Source organism: Salmo salar, chromosome 15, assembly GCF_965601325.2.
Source record: "Salmo salar chromosome 15, fSalSal1, whole genome shotgun sequence".
NCBI lineage: Eukaryota > Metazoa > Chordata > Actinopteri > Salmoniformes > Salmonidae > Salmo > Salmo salar.
In genome coordinates, this window is record NC_138305.1 from 35,282,006 (window position 1) to 35,305,464 (window position 23,459).

Sequence of the window (23,459 nt, forward strand, 5' to 3'; positions counted from 1 at the left end):
ATTCCCACTCTGTACGATAGACTGTATGAACCTCATGCAGTCACAGTTTTACCAGACACATACTGTATTATCTTTGTCCCAAATGGCACCCTATTCCCCATTCAGCACCATACTATTGACTAGGGCCCTGGTCAAAAGTAGTGCACTATAAGGGAGGGTTTCCCAAAATTGGTTCTGGGGCCCCCCCACAGCTGATTCAAATAAATCAAAGCTTGATGAGTTGGTTATTTGAATCAGTTGTGTAGTGCCAGGTCAAAAACCAAAACATGCACTCAGGGGCTCAGGGACCCCAAAACCCTGCTATAGGGAAGGGTGCCATTTGGGAAAGGACAGCTTGTTGTCCATGTACAGCTCCAAGACAAAATGAAAGTGAATAGGTTTAGTCCAGTGTAACCGATGTGAAATGGCTAACTAGTTAGCGGGTGCACTCTAATAGCCTTTCAGTCGGTGATGTCACTCACTCTGAGACCTTGAAGTAGTTGTTCCCCCTTGCTCTGCAAGAGCTGCAGCTTTTGTGGCGCGATGGGTAACGATGCTTCGAGAGTGGCTGTTGTGTGCAGAGGGTCCCTGGTTTGAGCCCAGGTAGGGGCAAGGAGCGGGATGGAAGCTATATTGTTACACACACAACCAAGTAAAACATGCTGTATAGCAGGGATCGAGTGGATTGTTTTCTTGAGCGTATGGTAGTGGTGCCAGAGTATAATTAGAAATTGGCCGAAAAAAAAAAAAACTGATGACAAAAAATGTCATTTCGAACCTTGGCTTATATTTGTATATGGTCACAGCTCTATTATGCGTGAGAATACTTTGGAACAGATTTCCAAAATATAAATGACAGAACTGATTACCTGGTGTTTTTAGTAATGTCCAACGAAACAAATTGGGCACCAAACAAAACCACAACATGACTTGTTCATAAACACTGTCTGCTCACAAATTATGGTTTACAAAATGTCATTTTTATTCATGTTACATAGGTGTTACATAACATTAGGGCATTAAACATTCTCACAAAGGTTTGGGGCCTACAATCAATGATTAGCAAAAACACTAGTGGTCTCAATCTCTAATGACAATCATTGGACAAACCAAACACCCTCTGACATGTGCACAAACCTGCAAAGAAAAGTACTGAACAAAAACAAAATGGGACTTTCTGTATGCAATATTGATTCCCATTCCAGTGTACATTGAAACATTTTTAAAGGGGCATGCATGCATGTACTTATTCTATTGTCATTCCACATTCTTTTTTTTGTCTTAAAGTACCAACTTTTTATTGTCAGACATGCTACAAAGTAACACATTGAGGTGAATAATATAACTAGGAAGGAGTTTATTGTAACCATCAAGGGAGAGACCTTGTTACAAGAGCCCATGGATAGGACTTGTTCTGTTGACAGACAGCATACCAAATAGCACCCTATTCCTTTTATAGTGCACTACTTTACTTTAGTCCACAGCCCTAGGGGCCCTGGTCAAAAGTAGTGCACTATACAGGTGATAGGGATGCAACCACTGGTTGGATAGCCCACAGGCTCATAAAATACAGGTTTCAGGAGTGTTCAAGTTACCAGATATTCTGTATCCCAAATCGCACCTTATTACCTTTCATAGTGCATTACGAGGGCTCTGGTCAATAATAGTGCATTATAAAAGGGAATAGGGTGCCATTTGGGATAAACACAATGTCAGGTTGTCTTTCATGGGCCAGCAGGTGTTGACAGATGCAACTACCTAGCAACCTTTTTGGAAGACCAACACACAGGGGGACAGTGGAGGCAGCCAGAATTCCTGTCAGCTTGACATGCCTTTCCCTCCCCACCATATGCCCAGGCTGCACGATACTTGCCGTTTGCAAATGGCCTTTCAAAATTAAAAAAAACGATCTTTCTGGACACACACATCCTATATTGTCATGTTGAACAGACAGTTGGTAAAGTGAAGCTAATATTTTTCTAAAGCAAAAACTGCACATCAGGAAGGCGGGGACAAGCAAACTGAGGAATGGCGAGATTATTTACTTAATTGAGCTTTTCTTCATACCAAAAAGCAGTCGTGTTGAAAACTAAAATGATTAATGTCCCACACACACTGCAGCTCCATTGTACGATGGGCATTCATTACTAGAATAATTTCAAGTGGAACAATAAGGAATGAAGGTGTAAAAATGATTGTTTTCCTCATTTTTTTGTTGTATTTCTTGGCGAGGGCTGACAGGGAGCATCTCAGTTCTCTCCTCCATCTCCAGCCTCTGGCTCATCTGCTGCATTGTCAGACGTCCATAGCTGAAACACACAAGACAAAACACCATTCAACTGACAATAAGCATCTCAGATATCCAAAAGACCCTGCTGGAGTGAAGTCAGACGAAATGTATGTACAGACTGTACTGTAAATCACTTTAGAATCAAGTGTCTGCTAAATGGTAAACAGTGCATTCGGAAAGTATTCAGACCCCTTCACTTTTTCCAACTGTTGTTACAGCCATTTCTAAAATTTATTCGTTCCCCCCCCCCCCCCCCATAATGACAAAGCAAAAATAGGTTTAGAATCTTTCTCCAATTTAAATAAATATGACATGTACATAAGTATTCAGACCCTTTACATTGTTGAAGCACCTTTGGCAGCGATTACAGCCTCGAGTCTTGGGTTTGACGCTACATGCTTGGCACACCTGTATTTGGGGGAGTTTCCCCATCTCTGCAGATCCTCTCAAGCTCTGTCAGGTTGGATGGTGAGCATCACTGCACAGCTATTTTCGGGCCTCTCCAGAGGCTGTTCGATCAGGTCTAGACCACTCAAGGAGATTGAGACTTGTCCCGAAGCCACTCCTGCATTGTCTTTGCTGTGTGCTTAGGGTCGTTGTCCTGTTGCAAGGTGAACCTTCGCCCCAGTCTGAGGTCGTGAGCGCTCTGGAGCAGGTATTCATCAAGGATCTCGCTGTACTTTGCTAAGTTCATCTTTTGCTAAATCCTGACTAGTCTCCCAGTCCCCACAGCAAAAAAAAAGAAAGAAATCCCCACAGCATGATGCTGCCACCACCATGCTTCACAGTAGGGATGGTGCCAGGTTTCCTCCAAACGTGACACTTGGCATTCAGGCCAAATAGTTCAATCTCAGTTTCATCAGACCAGAGAATCTTGTTTCTCATGGTCTGAGAGTCCTTTAGGTGCCTTCTGGCAAACTCCAAGCGGGCTGTCATGTGCCTTTTACTGGAGGAGTGGCTTCCGTCTGGCCACTATCATAAAGGCCTAATTGGTGGAGTGCTGCAGAGATGGTTATCCTTCTGGAAGGTTCTCCCATCTCCACAGATGAACTCTGACAGAGCTCTAGAGTGACCATCGAGTTCTTGGTCACCTCCCTGACTAAGGCCCCCCCGATTGCCAAGTTCGGCCAGCTCTAGGAAGAGTCTTGGTGGCTCGAAACTTCTTCCATTTAAGTATGGAGGCCTCTGGGTTCTTGGGGACCTTCAATGCTGCAGAAATGTTTTGGTACACTTCCCCAGATCTGTGCTTCAACACAATCCTGTCTCGGAGCTCAACAGACAATTCCTTCGACCTCGCGGCTTGGTTTTTGCCCTGACATGCACTGTCAACTGTGGGACCTTACATAGACATGCGTGTGCATTTCCAAATCATGTCTGATCAATTGAAGTTACCACAAATTGACTCCAAGTTGTGGAAACATCAAGAATGATCAATGGAAACAGGCTGCACCTGAGCTCAGTTTCGAGTCTCATGGCAAAGGGTCTGAAAAATACGTTTTTGCTTTGTCATTATGGGGTATTGTGTGTAAATTGATGGGAAAAATGTCATCCATTTTAGAATAAGGTTGTAACGTAACAAAATGTGGAAAACGTGAAGGGGTCTGAATACTTTCCGAATGCACTGTGTGTGTAATATATATATATATATATATATATATATATATATATATATATATATATATATATATATAAAATACCTACACTCCACTTGGATCAAATCTTATATCATAGCTTATCACTCACAAAATGGCACTGGCTCCTGCTTGCCATTAAAATACTGAAATGAGATGCACATACACTAGACTGGGTTGCAGTCACAGTGCCTGTGGGTGTATGGTGTGCGTGGGATGTGTTGATGAAGCGACCAATCCCGTGGCTTGGTGGGGGGAGGTCAGAGGATACTTACTGTGAGGTTGTCTCTAAGCAACTGCATGATGAGGGTGCTGTCTTTGTACGAGTCTTCGCTCAGCGTGTCGAGCTCGGCGATGGCATCGTCGAAGGCCTGCGAACACACAAATAACAATGGTTGATATGCATATGAACAGGGAGATGAGGCGAAGATAGAGATGGACAGGAGAGAGATGGCACATAATGCAGCTGTGCGTGTACACTGAGTAAACAAAACATTAAGAACACCTTTCTTATATTGAGTTAACGCCCCCCTCCCCGTTTACCCTCGGAACAGCCGCAATTCGTCGGCGGATGGACTCTACAAAGGTGTCGAAAGTGTTCCACAGGGATGCCGGCCCATGTTGACTCCACAGTTGTGTCAAGTTGGCTGGATGTATTTTAGGTGCTAGACCATGCTTGATACACACAGGAAACTTGAGCGTGAAAAACCCAGGGGTGTTGCAGTTCTTGACACATTCAAAGCTACTACCATAACCAGTTCAAAAGGCACTTTTTTTTACACATTTGTCTTGACAAGTCACCCTCTGAATGGCACACATACAAGCCATGTTGTAATTGTCTCAAGGGTTGAAAAAAAAAATGTAACCAGTCTCCTCAGCTTCATCTATACTGATTAAAGTGGATTTAACAAGTGACATCAATAAGGGATCATAGCTTTTACCTGGTCAGTCTATATCATGGAAAGAGCAGGTGTACTTAATGTTTTGTATACTCAGTGTATATAGTGCACCCCATAATCTCACCCTATATAGAGCACTACTTTTGACCAAAGCCCCATAGGCCCTGTGTCAAAAGAAAGCACTATATAGGGGATCTGGTGCCGTTTGTGTGGCCTGCTGTGTTGTCTCATCATCCTTACCTGTTTGGCCAGTGAGCAGGCCTTCTCTGGAGAGTTGAGGATCTCGTAGAAGAAAACAGAGAAGTTGAGGGCCAGGCCCAGGCGGATGGGATGTGTGGGCTGCATCTCCTTCTTACTGATGTCAAACGCCTCCTGGTAGGAGTCTTGAGAGTTGGATATCGTCTCTGTGGAAAGGGGAGGAACCACTGAGATAGAGCTCCAACTCTAAAACATTGTCTACGTCCCAAATGGCACCCTATTCCTTATATAGTACACTACTCTTCACCAAGGCCCATAGGGTCAAAAGTAGTACTCTATAAAGGGAATAGGGTGCCATTTGGGACAGAACCAGTCTGTTTCATTACAAACTTTGTAAAATTTTAAATATAAAATATTACTCCTCTAGATAGGCCTATCCATCATTGCTGCAAATGGGGTCACTTTCCCTGGTCTGGCCACTAAGCGTTCCTGAAAGCTAGGCTACGAGGTAATGGGCTTATAAATATCCTTTGTTGAGCACCGGAGCTACATTAAGCATCATTAAGTTTGCCGACGACAGGACGGTGGTAGGCTTGATCACCAATGACGAGACGGCCTATATAGGGAGGTCAGAGACGGCCTATATAGGGAGGTCAGAGACCTGGCAGTGTGGTGCCAGGACAACAACCTCTCCTTCAACGTCAGTAAGACAAAGATGCGGATCGTGGACTACAGGAAACAGGGCTGAGCACGCCTCCATTCACAACGATGGAGCAGGTTGAGAGCTTCCTCAGTGTCCACATCACTAATGATCCATCATGGTCCACATACACCAACAGTTGCGAAGAGGGCACGACAATGCCCCTTACCCCTCAGTAGGCTGAAAAGATTTGGCATGGGCCCTCAGATCTTCAAAAAGTTATACAGCTGCACCAGAGAGCACCTTGACTGGCTGCATCATCGCTTGGTATGTCAACTGCTTGGCATCCGACCACAAGGCGCTTCAGAGAGTAGTGCGTACGGACCAGTACATTACTGGGGCTGAGTTCCCTGCCATCCAGGACTTTTATACCGGACGCTGTCAAAAAAAAAAATTGTCAGACCCCAGCCACCCAAGTCAGACTGTTCTGTCTATTACCAGCTTCTACCCCAAAGCCATAAGACAGCTAAATAGATAGTCCAGGTAGCTATTTGGTTATCTGCATTGACCCTTTTTGCACTAACCACATATGCTGCTGCTACGGCGTATTATCAGTCACTTTATTCCTAGTTATATGTACACATCTACCTCAAATGACCTTGTACCCCTGGACATCGACTACACACACACGGAGGGTAGCAGTACCAAGTTATCGTTACTCATCGTTTATTTTTAATGCGTTTTACTTTTCTATTATTTCTCTATAACAAATAGAAGGGCCTGTAAGTTAGTCTACACCTAACAGTGAAATTCGGTTGTTTACCAAGCATGTGACAAATAAAATCTGATTTTGATTTGAATAGTGCCATGGCATTTTCTAAGAACAACAATGTAACAAATAATCCCTGGGTATGATACATGTGGATCAAGTTGCAAAGTCCCTGGCCTGGCTGCCAAAATAAGCCAGCAAGCGTTAGGCTACTAACTAACGAGGCCTATATTTCAACCTCCTCAGTCGGGGCGGTGCCGTAAGGGGAAAACCATGACAGTAATTCTGTGTAGTCTCGTGTTCAGTGGCTAAGGTTTGCCAGGGAGGAGGCGGCTGGCAGATAGGGCTGACTCACTGGGGGGGGGGGGCATGGCAGGAGGAAAAGAGAGAGGGAGGCAAGGAGGGGAGAGAAGTATGGAGGTAGGGAAGGTAAGCATGGATGGATGAGATAGGGAGACATGGGAGAGGGATGAGGGAGGGAAAGAACCCCGCAGCAGCAGGGAGGGAACATTCATATACCCATCACCACATTCACAGCCCAAACTCACTGAGCCTGCATTAAACCAACAAGCTTGCATCCCCTGGAGCGAGAGATCTGGATGGAGCTCCAGACACACAGAACATTTGCTAGATGTGCTTGTTTTTAGATCAAAGTGAGAGCTGCATGTAACCATTTGTTCATATTCTTTGTTAGTGAGTTATTAGCCCAGTTACAGCTCATTTCTCGTCAGCAATGGGGGAGGGGTTGCTTCCTAAAAGAGAACAAAACGTGCATTTCTAGCCATCTTTGGAACGCAAGTCAGGTTAAGAGCTTTTTTTTGTCTTAAAGGGGCAGTGTTGTATTTTGAGACAGGCTTGAATAAGATAAGTAGCCAATAAGGGAAAGGCATTTAACCCAACCCCTCAGCAATAGACAGAGGGTAGCATAATTTGTCTGAGTCGCTGAAATAATGGCATGAGAATAATAATGAATTTTATTTTGTAAAGTGGTTTCTTGAATCAAACAACATTCAGTCAGTTTGAAGGTTTTTTTTTTTTAAGTCTCATGAATGTAGGCCTACATTGAAAACCACACATTGGCTGAATGATAAAACAGCTTTTTAAAATGTTTTGGGACACATTTTTTTTTTTTTTTAAATGGTAGGCCACTGATAGACTACTGTGGCTATTTTGATCGTAATGTAGGCCCACTGTTCTAACTAACTTAAAAGCAGGTACAGCCTTAGTGTTCACAGTAAACGCGTGGCAGAAGATGCAGATCATTTTCAAAGTTCTAAAGTGCGAGCAGCAGACCCGAAATTTGCTTAGTGCCGAAAAATCTGATGAAACATTGCTTGGTAGCCTACAAAATATTGCTAAATAACCACCAAATACTTTGTCTTTATAAAATAATTCCTTCCAGGACTCAAAATTAAATACAACCATTGCACATTAAATAAGAAATATATTAAAAAGCAAATGAGGCTGATGCAACCGATCGGACCATTCAGCTTAAAAATGTTGATCAAGTTTTATTTCTTCATATTATAAGACCAACAATGTGCACATGGCTGTAGGCTACACGGGAATGTTCCAAACTGCAATTAGCAGGAACACTGTTCTCAAAAGCACACCTCACGTGTGAGCGGTTTCATGTGACAGATGAAACTATCCGTTAGAAATTAAGACTGGAGCTCTAAAGACGTATCAATTAGCATGGGTTACTAACATGACTAGGATTATGCCTTTGGCTGCACAAGAAAAAAAAAAAAAAAGTTGATTTCAATGGCATATTAAGTGTTTAATATAATTCCTTCAACATTTCTATGGCTACTTTGAAACAAGGTAAGACATGCTTCATAAAATATTTTTAAAAAATAAGGTTTTAAACAATTAAATTCATGGTAAGTGGTTTAAAAAATGCTGAGCACCTCCACCCACCTTGAATCTGAGTGATGTGCAGTGCGCAACAGTCCTACACTCTCCGTCTCGTGACCATTTGATCTGAACGAACCGTGCCTCGAGTATGTCGACAGAATCAAGCCTCTAAAAGTTGATTATCTTTCATTATATTTGTCAAAACTGGACTGCCATTTAGTCTAACTTTATGTAACTGTAAGTCTCATTAAAGTTAAGCTACATTTTCTGCCACCTCCCTCATGTCAGCATCAGTTTGGACATGATGCTGTAGCAAATATGCATATCACCTACACATTGACATGTAGGCTTTTTTATTGATGTATATTCAAAATAGATTGGAATATTATTCCAATGTTGGCCTCTGGTCAGAGTAATTGTTAGTGATGTTTGTGCCCATAATATGGACTTGGTCTTTTACCAAATAGGGTCATCTTCTGTAAACCACCCCTACCTTGTCACAACAACTGATTGGAGCAAACGTATTAAGGAAAGAAATTCCACAAATTAAATTAAGGCACACCTGTTAATTGAAATGCATTCCAGGTGACTACCTCATGAAGCTGGTTGAGAGAATGCCAAGAATGTGCAAAACTGTCATCAAGGTAAAGGGTGGCTACTTTGAAGAATCTCAAATATATTTAGATTTGTTTTTAACTTTTTTTGGTTACTACATAATTCCATGTGTATTTCATAGTTGAAGTCTTCACGAATATTCTACAATGTAGAAAATAGTAAAAATAAAGAAAAATACTTGAATGAGTAGGTGTCCAAACGTTTGACTGGTACTAATACAGGGAGCGACAGCGAGGCCAGTTGGCGCCAGCAGCCCAAGAAGTCCTGAGACTAGATCTGAGTCCCAAATGACACCCTATTCCCAATATAGTGCACTACTTTTGACCAAGGCCCATATGACTGTAGTGCACCTTATAGGAAATATGGGGCCATTTGGGTCATGGGTCCTGGTCCAAAGTAGTTCACTATGTAGAGAACAGGGTGCCATATGGGACGTAGACTGGAGACCCACTTACCCTTCTTGTCGTCTCCGGAGGCCACCTCAGCCAGGTATCTGTAGTAGTCTCCCTTCATCTTCAAATAGAACACTTTGCTCTCCGCATTAGGGGCATTTTCAATCAAATATTTGCTCAGCAGCCCCTGTGGGAGAAGACAGACAGGAGAGTTAATTTTACGAATTCCATGAGTACGTCCCAAATGGCACCCTATGCACTAGATGGTGCACTACTTTGGGCCCTGGTCAAAAGAAGGGTACTATATAGGGGTGCCATATGGGATGCATCCTATCACAACTAGCTAGATCTTTTTTGTGACATCCATAAAATGTGATGACTCCTTCACTTGGCTTCATTCCATCTCATTAAAAACACCCTAATCTGCCTGCCTGTCTCACAAAAACAATGGAAAATGGGGGTTTTGTGCAACACCAAAAAACAGGATGTAGTAACTTTACTTTGATGCATCATTCGATTAGTTGAGGCGTGAAAATCAGAGCATCTACAGTGTCATGCCTTAACTTCAGTTGCAAAAAGGGGCATCTCACTTTCGATCCCCATCAGTCATCCAAGCTGTACTCGATGGCTTCACCGCTGCCTCAATTTGTTGTGGGTGTAACACAAAAACAGGTTGTGGTGGCATTCACATAACACCGGTACGAAACAATGAGCACTCTACAGCCAGCTTCCTGTGTGAGCCGAACGCCTCTCCACTTCCTTTTAAGGGCAAGCTGCTAACAGCCTAGAGACCACGTGTCCTGCCTAGAGACCACGTGTCCTGCCTAGAGACCACGTGTCCTGCCTAGAGACCACGTGTCCTGCCTAGAGACCACGTGTCCTGCCTAGAGACCACGTGTCCTGCCTAGAGACCACGTGTCCTGCCTAGAGACCACGTGTCCTGCCTAGAGACCACGTGTCCTGCCTAGAGACCACGTGTGACAGGTAGCCTGGTCCCACATCAGTTTGTGTTCTTGTCTCCTCCATTGCCGTCATTGGCACGTCAAACTTGTTTCACATGGCAATGAGTGACAGGGAGTTGGCATGGCAGCACAAACGCTGGCTCTAAGACTACACGTGTGGCATGGTAACAGCTAACCAGTTGCCTGCTCCCTGCGGAGGTCAATAGTTCCACATGGAGAGGCCACTGTTCAGCCCAAAGGAAGGAGGGAGGAAATACAAAGGCTGTTTAATCTGGGTCCAGAGGGAGCACTGACCTGAACCCGGATAACTCAGTGAAAGATGCTGAGGCATAGAGATAAACCAGAAGAAGGCTTGAGTGAAGGTGATACCATCCACAAGCTGCCGTTCATGCTGGCTCTCTAATACCCGATTATCAGCTCGGCATGGGCTGACGACAACCTGAGTGAGACGCACTTACAGGCAACTATACACTGCCCTACCAACTGTTCAGTGAGATGATATAATACTGCTATAGATATGGACAGCCAGAGGGGAGAGTACAGCTTAACTGCTGCTTGTTCTGAGAAGTCACTTGCTTAAACACACGTTTCAGCTGAGCAGCCAACCCAGGAACAGGGCTGGACTGACCACCATTTCCTCTGCGTGGCATCACCACCAACATGGAGAAAAGGGCACTCCTGTATCCTCAGCAGCGTGTGGGTGTTAGGAGCAGGCTAGTGAAGCAGAGATCCCTCTCCTCACAGGCTCAAGGCATGATTTAGTACCGCTGACCATTTTACCAGGAAAAATAAAAACCTCATAATCCAGCATGAGAGTTATAGTGAAGAGCGCAATTGTAGATCCCTCAAATGAACATGAAGGGTCAAGACTTATTGAATTATATAGACAACTTCTGCCTTCATCCTCTATGGGTGAACTCCAAATGACACCTAACTTCCCATTTAGTGCACCACATTTGGTCAGGACCCATAGGACTCTGGTCAAAAGTAGTGCACTATGTAGGGAAAAAGGTGCCATTTGAGTCATCCCTAGAAGAAGGATGGGAGCAGGACAGAAGATCCCTTTCCTCCACCTGTCGTCGGCAGCAACTTTGTCGACTCACAACATGTGCTCAGACATTCAGTATGCGTACCAAATGGTACCCTATATAGTGCACTACTTTTAAACAAGGGCCCTATGGGTAGTGCACTATAGGATGCCATTTTAGACATCCATTTAAAAGAGACAGCAAAAGAGCTGGGCCCTGCCATGTCCCTAACCCTAGCACTGTCTTTCCCTCTGCACCACAAATAGTTAGCCACTGGGGCTATTTTACTACACACACACAGATGCAGGGACCGGTTTGAGTTTACTTTACCTTCTATAAAAATGTATTTCAATGTTTGGTTTGTTAAATGTGATACGCAACTCAAGCGTGTATGTCAGTTATAGTTCACTCCGTTTCCTACTTGAGTCATCTCTCGCCCTCATCCTGCTAACCACACAAAGCCCTGCCCCGTCACTCAAGGAGAGAGCAGTTGCTCAACCAGTCACAAGCACTTTGTTGATGTTCACTTTTCATGGTCAGATGGACACAATGTTGGTGACATACTGCTTTCCATAACTACACTAATAGTGTGTGGTGTCTTACTATATGCAAAATACTGTTTGCTAGTTTCTTTCTTAGCAGGGTGTTGCTAAATAAAAATTAAGGAGCAACAAAATAAACAGTAGCGAGGCTATATACAGGGGGTACCGGTACAGAGTCAATGTGCGGGGGCACATATTACCTTAGTTAAGGTAATATGTACATGTAGAGTAATTAAAAAGTGACGATGCATAAATAAACAGAGTAGCAGCAGGGTAAAAGAAGGGGGGGATGAGGGGGACAATGCAAATAGTCTGGGTAGCCATTTGATTAGATGTTCAGGATTCTGGCCTTCTAGACAGTCGCAAAGAAAAAGCCATCTCAAACTGGCCAATAAAAATAAAAGATTAAGATGGGCAAAAGAACACAGACACTGGACAGAGGAACTCTGCCTGGAAGGCCAGCATCCCAGAGTTGCCTCTTCACTGTTGATGTTGAGACTGGTGTTTTGTGGGTACTATTTAATGAAGCAACCAGTTGAGGACTTGTGAGGCATCCGTTTCTCAAACTAGACACTAATGTACTTGTCCTCTTGCTCAGTTGTGCACCGGGGCCTCCCACTCTTTCTATTCTGGTTAGAGCCAATTTGCACTGTTCTGTGAAAGGAGTAGTACACAGAGCTGTATGAGATCTTTAGTTTCTTGGCAATTTCTCGCATGGTTAGCCTTCATTTCTCAGAACAAGAATAGACTGACGAGTTTCAGAAGAAAGTTATTTGTTTCTGGCCATTTTGAGCCTGTAATCAATCAAGTTATTCTTTCAAAAACAAGAACATTTCTAAGTGACCCCAAACTTTTGAACGTTAGTGTACATGTAGGTTGAGTTATTAAAGTGACTATTGGGGGGGGGGGGGGGGCAATGCAAATAGTCTGGGTAGCCATTTGATTAGATGTTCAGCAGTCTTGTAGCTTGGGGGTAGAAGCTGTTTAGAAGCCTCTTGCACCTAGACTTGGCGCTCCGGTACTGCTCGCCGTGCGGTAGCAGAAAGAACAGTCTGACTAGGGTGACTGGATTCTTGTACAATTTTTAGGACCTTCCTGACACCGCCTGGTATAGAGGTCCTGGAAGGCAGGAAGCTTGGCCCCAGTGATGTACTGGGCAGTACGCACTACCCTCTGTAGTGCCTTGCGGTAGGAGGCCGAGCAGTTGCCATACCAGGCAGTGATACAACCAGTCAGGATGCTCGATGGTCCAGCTGTAGAACCTTTTGAGTATCTGAGGACCCATGCCAAATCTTTTCAGTCTCCTGAGGGGGGATAGGTTGTCATTCCCTCTTCACAACTGTCTTGGCGTGCTTGGACCATGTTAGTTTGTTGGGGGCATGCTCAGTCCTTTTCCTGTAGTCCACAATCATCTCCTTTGTTTTGATCACGCTGAGGGAGAGGTTGTTGTCCTGGCACCACACGGCCAGGTCTCTGACCACCTCCCTGTAGGCTGCCTCGTCGGTGAGCAGGCCCACAACTGTTGTGTCATCTGCAAACTTGGTGTTGGAGTCGTGCCTGGCCATGCAGTCATGAGTGAACAGGGAGTACAGAAGGAGACTGAGCCCGCACCCGAGAGGCCCCCGTGTTGAAGATCAGCATGGCGGATGTGTTACCTACCCTTACCACCTGGGGACAGCCCGTCAGGAAGTCCAGGATCCAGTGGCAGAGGGAGGTGTTTTGTCCCAGGGTCCTTAGCTTATTGATGAGCTTTGAGGGTGGTGTTGAATGCTGAGCTGTAGTCAATGAATAGCATTCTCACATAGATGTTCCTTTTGTCCAGGTGGGAAAGGGCAGTGTGGACTGCAATAGAGACCATCATTTGTGGAGCTGTTGGGGCGGTATGCAAATTGGAGTGGGTCTAGGTTTTCTGGGATAATGGTGTTGATGTGAGCCATGACCAGCCTTTCAAAGCACTTCCTGGCTACAGATGTGAGTGCTACGGATCGGTAGTCATTTAGGCAGGTTACCTTAGTGTTCTTGGGTACAGGGACTATGGTGGTCTGCTTGACACATGTTGGTATTATGGACTCAGACAGGGAGAGGTTGAAAATGTCAGTTGATCAGCGCATGCTTGGAGTACACGTCCTGGTAATCCGTCTGGCCCTGCAGCCTTGAATGTTGACCTGTTTAAAAGGTCTTACATTGGCTGCGGAGAGCATGATCACACAGTAGTCCGGAACAGCTGGGGCTCTCATGAACGCTTCAGTGTTGCTTGCCTCGTAGCTCGTCTGGTAGGCTTGTGTCACTGGACAGCACGGGGCTGTGATTCCTTCTGTAGTCTTATAGTTTGCAAGCCCTGCCACATCCGACGAGCGTCGGAGCTGGTGTAGTACGATTCAATCTTAGTTCTGTATTGACAGTGTGATGGTTCGTCGGAGGACATTGTGGGATTTCTTATAAGCTAGCTAGCTACATGAAGTAAGAAACATTAATTAGGGTCACCTGGAAACACTGAACAGCACTTGGGTTCCAACCTTATCAATAATTCCTCACTGGCTTATGTCACGTAGAGTAGGTCAGAAGGCTAAACTGAAAAACCTAACCTCTATCAAATCAAAAGAGAGCCACAAAAGTACTTTGTGCAAGGGTGTTTATTTACATAGTGAATCCAGAAGAAAAACAACAGTACTGCCATCCAAAGTAAACATTAAGGGGACAGCTTAAAAAACAATGCTGCCCCATCAACAGCTCAAACCAAAATGGTTCCTCCCTTGAACGGGTGAGAAAAAAGGAGAGACTCCTTTTGAACGGGAAGCCCCTCCCATCAGAACATACCCAGAACTAATTAATGAAGCAATTACCTTCAAAGCCTACATTTTCCACTCAGCAAAACATAATGAATTATACACATTGCAACACATTTCTCATGATACAATATACCAATATAATATAACACATTAACAAAATCCCATCCCTACTGACATGGAGTCTTCCAATATGCTCATTCACATGAACGAGCCATTCGGGACAGGAACTACAAAGCCAGCCCGATTACCGTAGCTCTGGTCCTTATCCCAGCATACCCGGAAGCGACAGATGGAGAGAGAGGAACAGAACCAAACCACGCACTCATCCATAACATTGACAAGTACAATAAACGTTGCTTAAATTAAACATGAAAGCTTGTCTATATTCTTTATACCATAAACTGTTACTGACAGGAGGCAAGACATTTTTTATTTAACCAGGTAGGCTAGTTGAGAACAACTTCATTTACATCTGCGACCTGGCCAAGAAAGCAAAGCAGTGTGACAAACAGAGTTACACATGGAATAAACAGACATACAGTCAATAGCACAGTAGAGAAAAAGTCTATATACAGTGTGTGCAGATGAGGTAAGATGAGGGAGGTAAGGCCATAGTGGCGAAATAATTACAATGTAGCAATTAAACACTGGAGTGATAGATGTGCAGAAGATGAATATGCAAGTAGAGATACTGGGGTGCAAAGGAGCAAAAAACTAACAGTATGGGGATGAAGTAGTTGGATGGGCTATTTACAAGTGCAATAATCTGTGAGCTGCTCTGACAGCTGGTGCTTAAAGAGGAATTGGCTTTGGGGGTGACCAGTGAAATATACCTGCTGGAGCGCGTGCTGCTATGGTGACCAGTGAGCTGAGATAAGGCGGGGCTTTACCTAGCAAAGACTTGTAGATGACCTGGAGCCAGTGGGTTTGGCGACGAATATGAAGCAAGGGCCAGCCAAACGAGAGTATACAGGTCGCAGTGGTGGGTAGTATATGGGGCTTTGGTGACAAAACGGATGGCACTGTGACCGACTGCATCCAATTCGCTGAATAGAGTGTTGGAGGCTATTTTGTAAATGATGTCGCCAAAGTCAAGGATCAGTAGGATAGTCAGTTTTACGAGGGTATGTTTGGCAGCATGAGTGAAAGATGCTTTTTTGCGAAATTAGGATGCCGATTCTAGATCTAATTTTGGATTGGAGATGCTTAATGTGAGTCTGGAAGGAGAGTTTACAGTCTAACCAGAAACCTAGGTATTTGTAGATAGTACAGAAATGTCACACTTTATTCTAAGATAGGGAAGTTAACTTGGTTGTTGACCCACATTGTTAACATAGCTGATAACGGAGCAGGGAGGCAGGTGAGTCAACAGGTTCAGCACATCTCTGCAGCAGACATATAGTAAGCAATATGCTTGTAAAATCAAATTGCAATTCAATCGCATTATCGAATCACAGTGAGATCAAATTGCGAGGTCCCCAGCAAATCCCAGCCCTACTATCCATTGTAGTCAGATCAAACGAACAGCAATCACGATGATCACAAGAGGAGTAGACCTATATGGTAAAGGTTATCAGTACCATACACAATAATACTGAGACTCCAGTATATCAGCAGCTGTAATCATTCTGCATAGTTATCCATCACCCGAGTGGCACAGCGGTCTAAGGCACTGCATCTCAGTGCTAGAGGCGTTCACTACAGACCCTGGTTCGATTCCAGATTGTATCACAACTGCCGTGATTGGGAGTCCCATAGGGTGGCGCACAATTGGCCCAGCGTCGTCCAGGTTAGGGTTTGGCCGGGGAAGGCCGTCAAGGTAAATAAGAATGTTCTTAACTGACTTGCCTAGTAAAATAAAGGTTAAATAAATAAAATCATAAACATTGGTTGAGTTTATAAGAGTTCATAAGCTTACCGTAGGTTACACAAATGACCTGCAATAATCAAGACAGAGGGCAACTGGAGAGTGTAGGGCACTAGCCCAGAGGGGCCCTGTGTAGAGTGTTTGGCACACTGGCCAAGAGGGGCCCTGTAAAGCAGGGCGCTTTAACAGATGGCCAGTGCAGAATTAGAGCACCCAGATGTGGCTCAGTGTGCGCGCTAGCTCAGTGCTGAACCTGCCACACCAGCACACCCTCAACGAACATCCGTCTATCAGGGTCACAGCTTCCTATACAGGAAGTGACAGCAGGATAATTCCATATGTGTAGTTTATTTTTAAACGAGAGTTCCACTTAACCATATGAGGCTATTAGACAGGCGTAGATCTAGAAGGGAGACATCAGATGAAGGGTGGAGACTGGGACTGAACCCTGGTCCTCGTTGGGAGGAGTGTACACATGGCTTGTGCCCCGAGTGTCACCCACTTGATCATGGCTCTGCACGCCATGTGTAGGTTAAGTTCAGGGTCTGTGTGGACGAGAGCTTGGCTTGCGTCGATGAACACCCCGACACCATCACAGACCAGATCAAAGGGTGTTGAGTAGAGGATGGACCCATCTGGATTACTAGTGATCAGCTTAATCGACCAGAGTGATTGATCTAAGCCTGATCTACAAGAGACAACGCAAGTGAGCTTTTCCTCCATCACCAAACATCTAGCTAATGTACAATAAGTGTGTCTGGACAACTGTAAAAGCCACATGTGCTCAGGACTTGTGTGCCTGTCTACCTTGCTATATGTTTCAGACACAGCCTATTGAATGAAGTCACTGCCACACAAGTCCCCCTTTTGACAGGAAACCACTCTTCCTCGGTGTCAAGGATGTGCATTAGGTTCTGTATCAAACTAGCCTGGCTTTTAGAACCAATCCATCCCCTTTCCTTTGAGGCCCAGGTCTGCGTTCCAAACGACATATTCCCCAAGGGCCCTGGTCAAAAGTAGTGCACTATATAGGGGATAGGGTGCCATTAGGGACGCAGACCTGATGTGGAGGACACCTCACTGTTCGGAGGGATAAACTGAACAATACAGCTAGACGTCGCGCAAACATTTCTTAATCTGCCAACAGCACTAATATCGCTGCCCTATTTAGAGTAGGGCTGCTACATACATTCTTTACACACACAGTTATTGTGCTGGTTGAGTAGTTAACACTAGAGAATAGAGTACTACATTAAAGCTGAATACAGTAAGCCCACAGGAAGGTCATGAACTACCAATGAGAAACTAAAACTCGGTTTTACGCATTGGGCAAGTATGTCAAGAACGCCAAAGAAGCTGTGATAAAAGGTGGCGAGGGTCGATACTTAAAATAAATAAACACAAGTGATACTTGCAAGCACAGTGTGGAATTAAGAGTAAATTAGCCTTGTTTGACATTTAGCCCATAGCCTCTGTACAATTTGGATGTCAAGCAGCAGTATTTGTTAAAGTGGATGAACACTAGGGGCTGTGACATGTAATCTGTGAGAGATTACAGGTGCTGTCTTTCACCATGGCCACACCTACTCAAACCCTACAGCCAGGTGCAACAATACACTTTCCTATAGTGGCAGTAGATGGGACACTGGGAGCAAACAAGTCAGGTAACTTCCAGCTAACACACGTATGCGTCTCAAATGGCACCCTATTCCATATATAGTGCACTACATTAGACCAGGGCCCTACGCGCTGCCATTTCAGAAGCAACCATGGCCTTCTGTTGAACAAAGAACTGAGGGACAGCAAAGGCCACAGGATCCACCAGATAGGGTTGGGGGATATGACCAGCCCATGACAGCCAAACTTACAGTTGATCCCCAAAATAGTGTTCCGTACTACATGGGAAGGAAGGTGTGTGCTTAAAATTAGTTCAGTTCCACAGGAAATGCATGAAACAACCATCCTGTATAAAAGCAAAAATAAAATGGCCTTGGATTGAAAAAAAGATGGGGGGGGGGGGGGCACACATTCTCAAAATGTAGTAGTAACAGAATTATTGCAGCGCTATCATTCATTTCGGCGATGTAATTTACAAAATAGCCTCCAATACCCTACTCAAATTGATGCAGTCTATCACAGTGCCATCCGTTTTGTCACCAAAGCCCCATATACTACCTACCACTGCAACCTGTATGCTCTCGTTGGCTGGCCCTCGCTTCATACTCGTCGCCAAACCCACTGGCTCCAGGTCATCTACAAGACCCTGCTAGGTAAAGTCCCCCCTTATATCAGCTCGCTGGTCACCTAGCAGCACCCACCTGTAGCAAGCGCTCCAGCAGGTATATCTCACTGGTCATCCCCAAAGCCAATTCCTCCTTCGGACGCATCTCCTTCCAGTTCTCTGCTGCCAATGACTGGAACAAACTACAAAAATCTCTGAAACTGGAAACACTCATCTCCCTCACTAGCTTTAACCACCAGCTGTCAGAGCAGCTCAAAGATTACTGCACATAGCCCATCTATAATTTAGCCCAAACAACTACCTCTTCCCCTACTGTATTTATTTTGCTCCTTTGCACCATTATTTCTACTTTGCACTTTCTTCCACTGCAAATCTACCATTCCAGTGTTTTACTTGCTATATTGTATTTACTTCGCCACCATGGCCTTTTTTTTGCCTTTACCTCCCTTATCTCACGTCATTTGCTCACACTGTATATAGACTTATTTTTCTACTATATTATTGACTGTGTTTGTTTTACTCCATGTGTAACTCTGTTGTTGTATGTGTCAAACTGCTTTGCGTTATCTTGGCCAGGTCACAATTGTAAATGAGAACTTGTTCTCAACTTGCCTACCTGGTTAAATAAATAAATAAATATAAAAAAAAATTGGCCAATATTATCAGTTGCGCAGGTCCAACTCAAATACACAGTATTTTTTTGGTTTTGTTTTACGCATCATCATATCTAGATGCTGTAATATCTCCACTGGAGGCCCAGTTCACTGGCTGCTGCTCTGCGTTATTGACCTGGCATATCAAACTCAAGCAGACAATCAAACTAAACCACACAAGTCTGCCAAGTAAAAGTACGTGAATATACCCTTACGTGAACATTTGCCATAGCCTTTGACTCAGAATGTCTGACTGTTCTGTTGACAACCCTAATAAACTATTCAGTGAAATTTAAAGAGGAAGGAAAGAGGTGCTGCCTGCCTTATGACACATTGAATGGGAGCAGCAGTGGAAAGGGGAGGTCATGCCACTTCACCACTGTGGGTCAGAATCAATTGGGGGCAGCCTTTCTGCATAGTTTCAGATATACGTCACACAAATAGAAGCATTGCAATGTCAAAGTCCATGAATGAGGGACTTATGACAGCTCCATTGTGCACTACTAGTAAATAGATTATTTTCATACAGAGGGGGATACCACTACTCAGGCAACCGAATCACCATTTCATTCCCCAAGAAAAGGAATGGATGACAGCTTCTTTTGCTTTTCAGTATCTCAAATCAAGAGCCCATTGGTAATTGTATGAATCCTGTTGTGTTTGGCTACCATCTATCCAAGTTGGTGCCACCCTCAGCCTCACAGAAACATAGTGTGTTGGTGATTCTATCAATCAAAAAGCTTTATATAACACAAGTGACCCCGTTTGTTGCTTGTGCTGAGCCTACAGGCTCAGAGATGGTTTATTACTGTCGTCACCGAGTATCTGTCCTCAATTTACAGCAGAGAAGGTGAACGAGGTAAATCAAATGTGGCTCTCTCAAAGCCCTGCATGCCCATACTGGCTAGAAGAAATACATTAACTCACCAATACATCGTTGCAGATGTCTCGTAACTCTGTCTCCACCTTCTCCCGGTACTCCTTGACCATCTGAAGCTTCTTGTCGCTGCCCTCTGTCTTCTGCTCGATGGCGGAGATCACCCGCCATGCAGACCTCCGGGCCCCGACAACGTTCTTGTAGGCGACCGAGAGAAGGTTCCTCTCCTCGCATGACAGCTCTGCACCCTTCTCCGTTACCTCCTTCATGGACGAAGCCATGTCGTCGTAACGCTCCGCCTGCTCCGCCAGCTTGGCTTTCTGAATCAGCTCCGTTTTATCCATGTTTATGAGTTATCGTATGTTCAAACTGTAGCTTGCCGTTTCAAAGAAAGTCCGAAGATGTGAGAAGGGGACAACGGTGTGGGGACAGATCGTGTATAACGATAGTTATAATCGTTGGGGAGGTGGGTGGAGGTACAGGTATGTTATCCAGACACCTGGGGAAGAAAATTTGATGATTGTTTAGGATGGTCAATGCATGCACACCTTGTAAGGCCGTTTGGTTGGCTAGCTAGTCAACTTAACTCCTGTTAGTTCACCTGTAACAAAAATAAATCAATTCAATAATTTGTTAAGATAACATTAGCTAGCTGGGATACCGAACTGCCTTGGCTTGGCACCTCTTACGCCAGCTAACATTGACTGCACACAGCTCTCACTCCCAGCATCAGTCAACTCAGTCATGGTGAGTGACCCAGTTCAGTGAAATAGCACTACCTAGCCAGACAATGTGTACCCTTCCCGCATCCCCAATAATACAGTAACATTACTGCTTTTGAAAACGTATGCTGACACTTAGCTAGTTAACGTTAGATAGCTATCTGCAACCGAGACTAGCCAGATAACGTTACACCAGAGATACTTTTGAGGAGATGGGAAACGCCATTCAAATTGTACTAATGCCCATGAGTCGTCAATGGGCCGCACGGTGCAATCTGGACAATTCTGAGCTCTCATTGAAGGAGTCAATTGAGCGCTAGCTCCAAAAAACCCAACATTAGCATGAATTTCATGAACAAGTACAACATTGCAAATCTTTTCAGAGATGTGAGAATTAACTTGCTCTCTATAATATTGTATAGATTTGGAATCACATTATGTACTTTCGAGGAAAATGGGAAGGTTTCGCGCCTCATATCCTGACTGAGAAGGGATTGCGCCCGCATGATGCACCATGAAACGATTGGTCGACAGTCTGCTGGGTGGGGCGTTAATACGTTTCTCCATACATTTCCCAATGGGATTCTTATCTCCTCCATCCTCTAATATCTCTGATTATACCATAATGAACATGGAGCCAGATGTCTCACTGGATGTATAAATCTGAAGCATCTGGTTGGAATTTCCACTCCACAACAAATATAGTGAGGAGAGGAAGATCAGTGTTACGAATAGACTGCACCAAGTTTTTCTTTTACCTTTATTTAACTAGGCAAGTCAGTTAAGAACAAATTCTTAATTTCAATGATGGCCTAGTGGGTTAATTGCCTTGTTCAGGAGCAGAACGACAGATTTGTACCTTGTCAGCTCGGGGATTTGAACTTGCAACCTTTCGGTTACTAGCCCAATGCTCTAACCACTAGGCTACCCTGCAGCCCCGAGATATGTAGATAATGTTTGCTGGTTTCAAAAAAGGAGTAAAAGGTGTGCAAGGGCACAAACACACTAAACAGAGAAGGCATTCCCTAAAGGAAATAGGCATACTAGAACATGCCAAAAGGATTTCACTAACTCCTGCTTGGCTCTGCCCACCTCCCTTGCCTGTTCTCTCCACTATGCTTAATTTGCTCCCATTGAAAACGACACAGGTGAACCATCTTGGGTTAGTTATATCTTTGGATATACTTTAAAAACTTTTCTGCTAGTTAGAAGAGTATGTTACTTTAGCTAATTAGTTGCTAAGTGAATTTCCCGAGGCTCCCGAGTGGCGCAGCAGTCTAGGGCACTGCATCTCAGTACTAGGGGCGTCACTACAGACCCTGGTTCAATCCCGGGCTGTATCACAACAGGCTGTCATCGGGAGTCCCTTTGGGCGGCGCACAATTGGCCCAGCGTCGTCCGGGTTAGGGGAGGGTTTGGCCGGGGTAGGCCGTCATTGTAAAATAAGAATGTGTTCTTAACTGACTTACCTAGTTAAATAAGAAGGTACAAAAATAAAAACGCATTCACCACTTGGCTAGCTAACATTAGACAGTTAATGGTTGGAGGACTGATATGTTGTAACTCAAAAATACTTGTTCAAGAGTTAACATCCTAGCCGTTACAACTGCTGCGATCTCGTTTACAAGCAAGTGTGTTGGTTTCTCTATGGTTTGCCCCGTGTTGTTTTGCCTTGATAAACTAATGCTAACTAGCTTGCTTGACTAACCCGCGCGAGACCGAATCAATCATTTTTTATGAAGCACCACTGCACAGGCGACCAAACGACACCGTATACCAACTATCCATTGACAGTTTACGTTTCCTTACAAAATTGGAACAATCGAACTTCATGTTAAATGTAATAACCTACACATTCAATACCAAGATTTAAAAAAGAAAAAAAGGTTAATATATTTCCCAACCTTTACCTGGTTCCAATCCGCCACTCGGAGTAAATACGTTACGAAGATCTTCGGGCAGGGAAATAATCTATCCCTTCAACCAAACCTGACCAAAGGGCGTGTCCAACAAAACGGTAGCCCAATGAGAACCCGTATTTGAGACGGATCAACCAACACTGTTAAGAACAAGAATCAATAGGATGATAGCGCGGGGGAAGAGGCGGGCTTTGAGGCCACGGGGTTTCCTCAAATTAAAGCAAGGGAGAAGACGTCATCATTACCATGGATATCTAACACTTTTCCTCGTCACATAGGCCGCGTTCAAAACAACTTGGAACACGAAAAATGCGAAGACAAATCATGACGTCAGTGATCTTCAGGTCGGGAAAGTTGGAGCTCTCGAAAGAGGTCCGAGTTCCCGAATTGGAATTCCGAGGTGGATGACCATTCAAATCGATTTTCCCAGTTGGAGCTCGTTTTTTCCGAGTTCCCAGTTGTTTTGAATCTCCAAAGTCGGAGATTTCCGAGTTCCCAGTTCCGAGTTCCCAGTTGTTTTGAACGCAGTAAAACGCACACACACCAACACACAAACAGTATCAGTAGGCCGCTAGTGGGTGTGGCAGG

At 44.4% G+C, this 23,459-nt stretch overlaps 1 protein-coding gene across 2 annotated transcripts; it reads right to left on the reverse strand.

Moving 5' to 3' along the window:
• Positions 1–1,472: 1,472 nt before the first annotated feature.
• On the reverse strand, positions 1,473–23,006 carry LOC106571252 (14-3-3 protein zeta). 2 transcript variants are annotated; one of them, XM_014144068.3, is made up of 6 exons: positions 22,863–23,006; positions 20,281–20,729; positions 9,334–9,457; positions 5,040–5,203; positions 4,176–4,271; positions 1,473–2,288 (listed from the first exon to the last, which is right to left on the reverse strand). In XM_014144068.3, exons 2-6 carry the CDS (start codon positions 20,572–20,574, stop codon positions 2,229–2,231), a joined length of 738 nt encoding a protein of 245 aa, XP_013999543.1. In that variant the 5' UTR covers positions 20,575–20,729; positions 22,863–23,006; the 3' UTR covers positions 1,473–2,228. The 2 variants fall into 2 exon arrangements, with proteins under 2 accessions (XP_013999543.1, XP_013999542.1); XM_014144067.3 differs by having other exon boundaries at positions 22,857–22,984.
• Between the last annotated feature and the right edge of the window lie 453 nt (positions 23,007–23,459).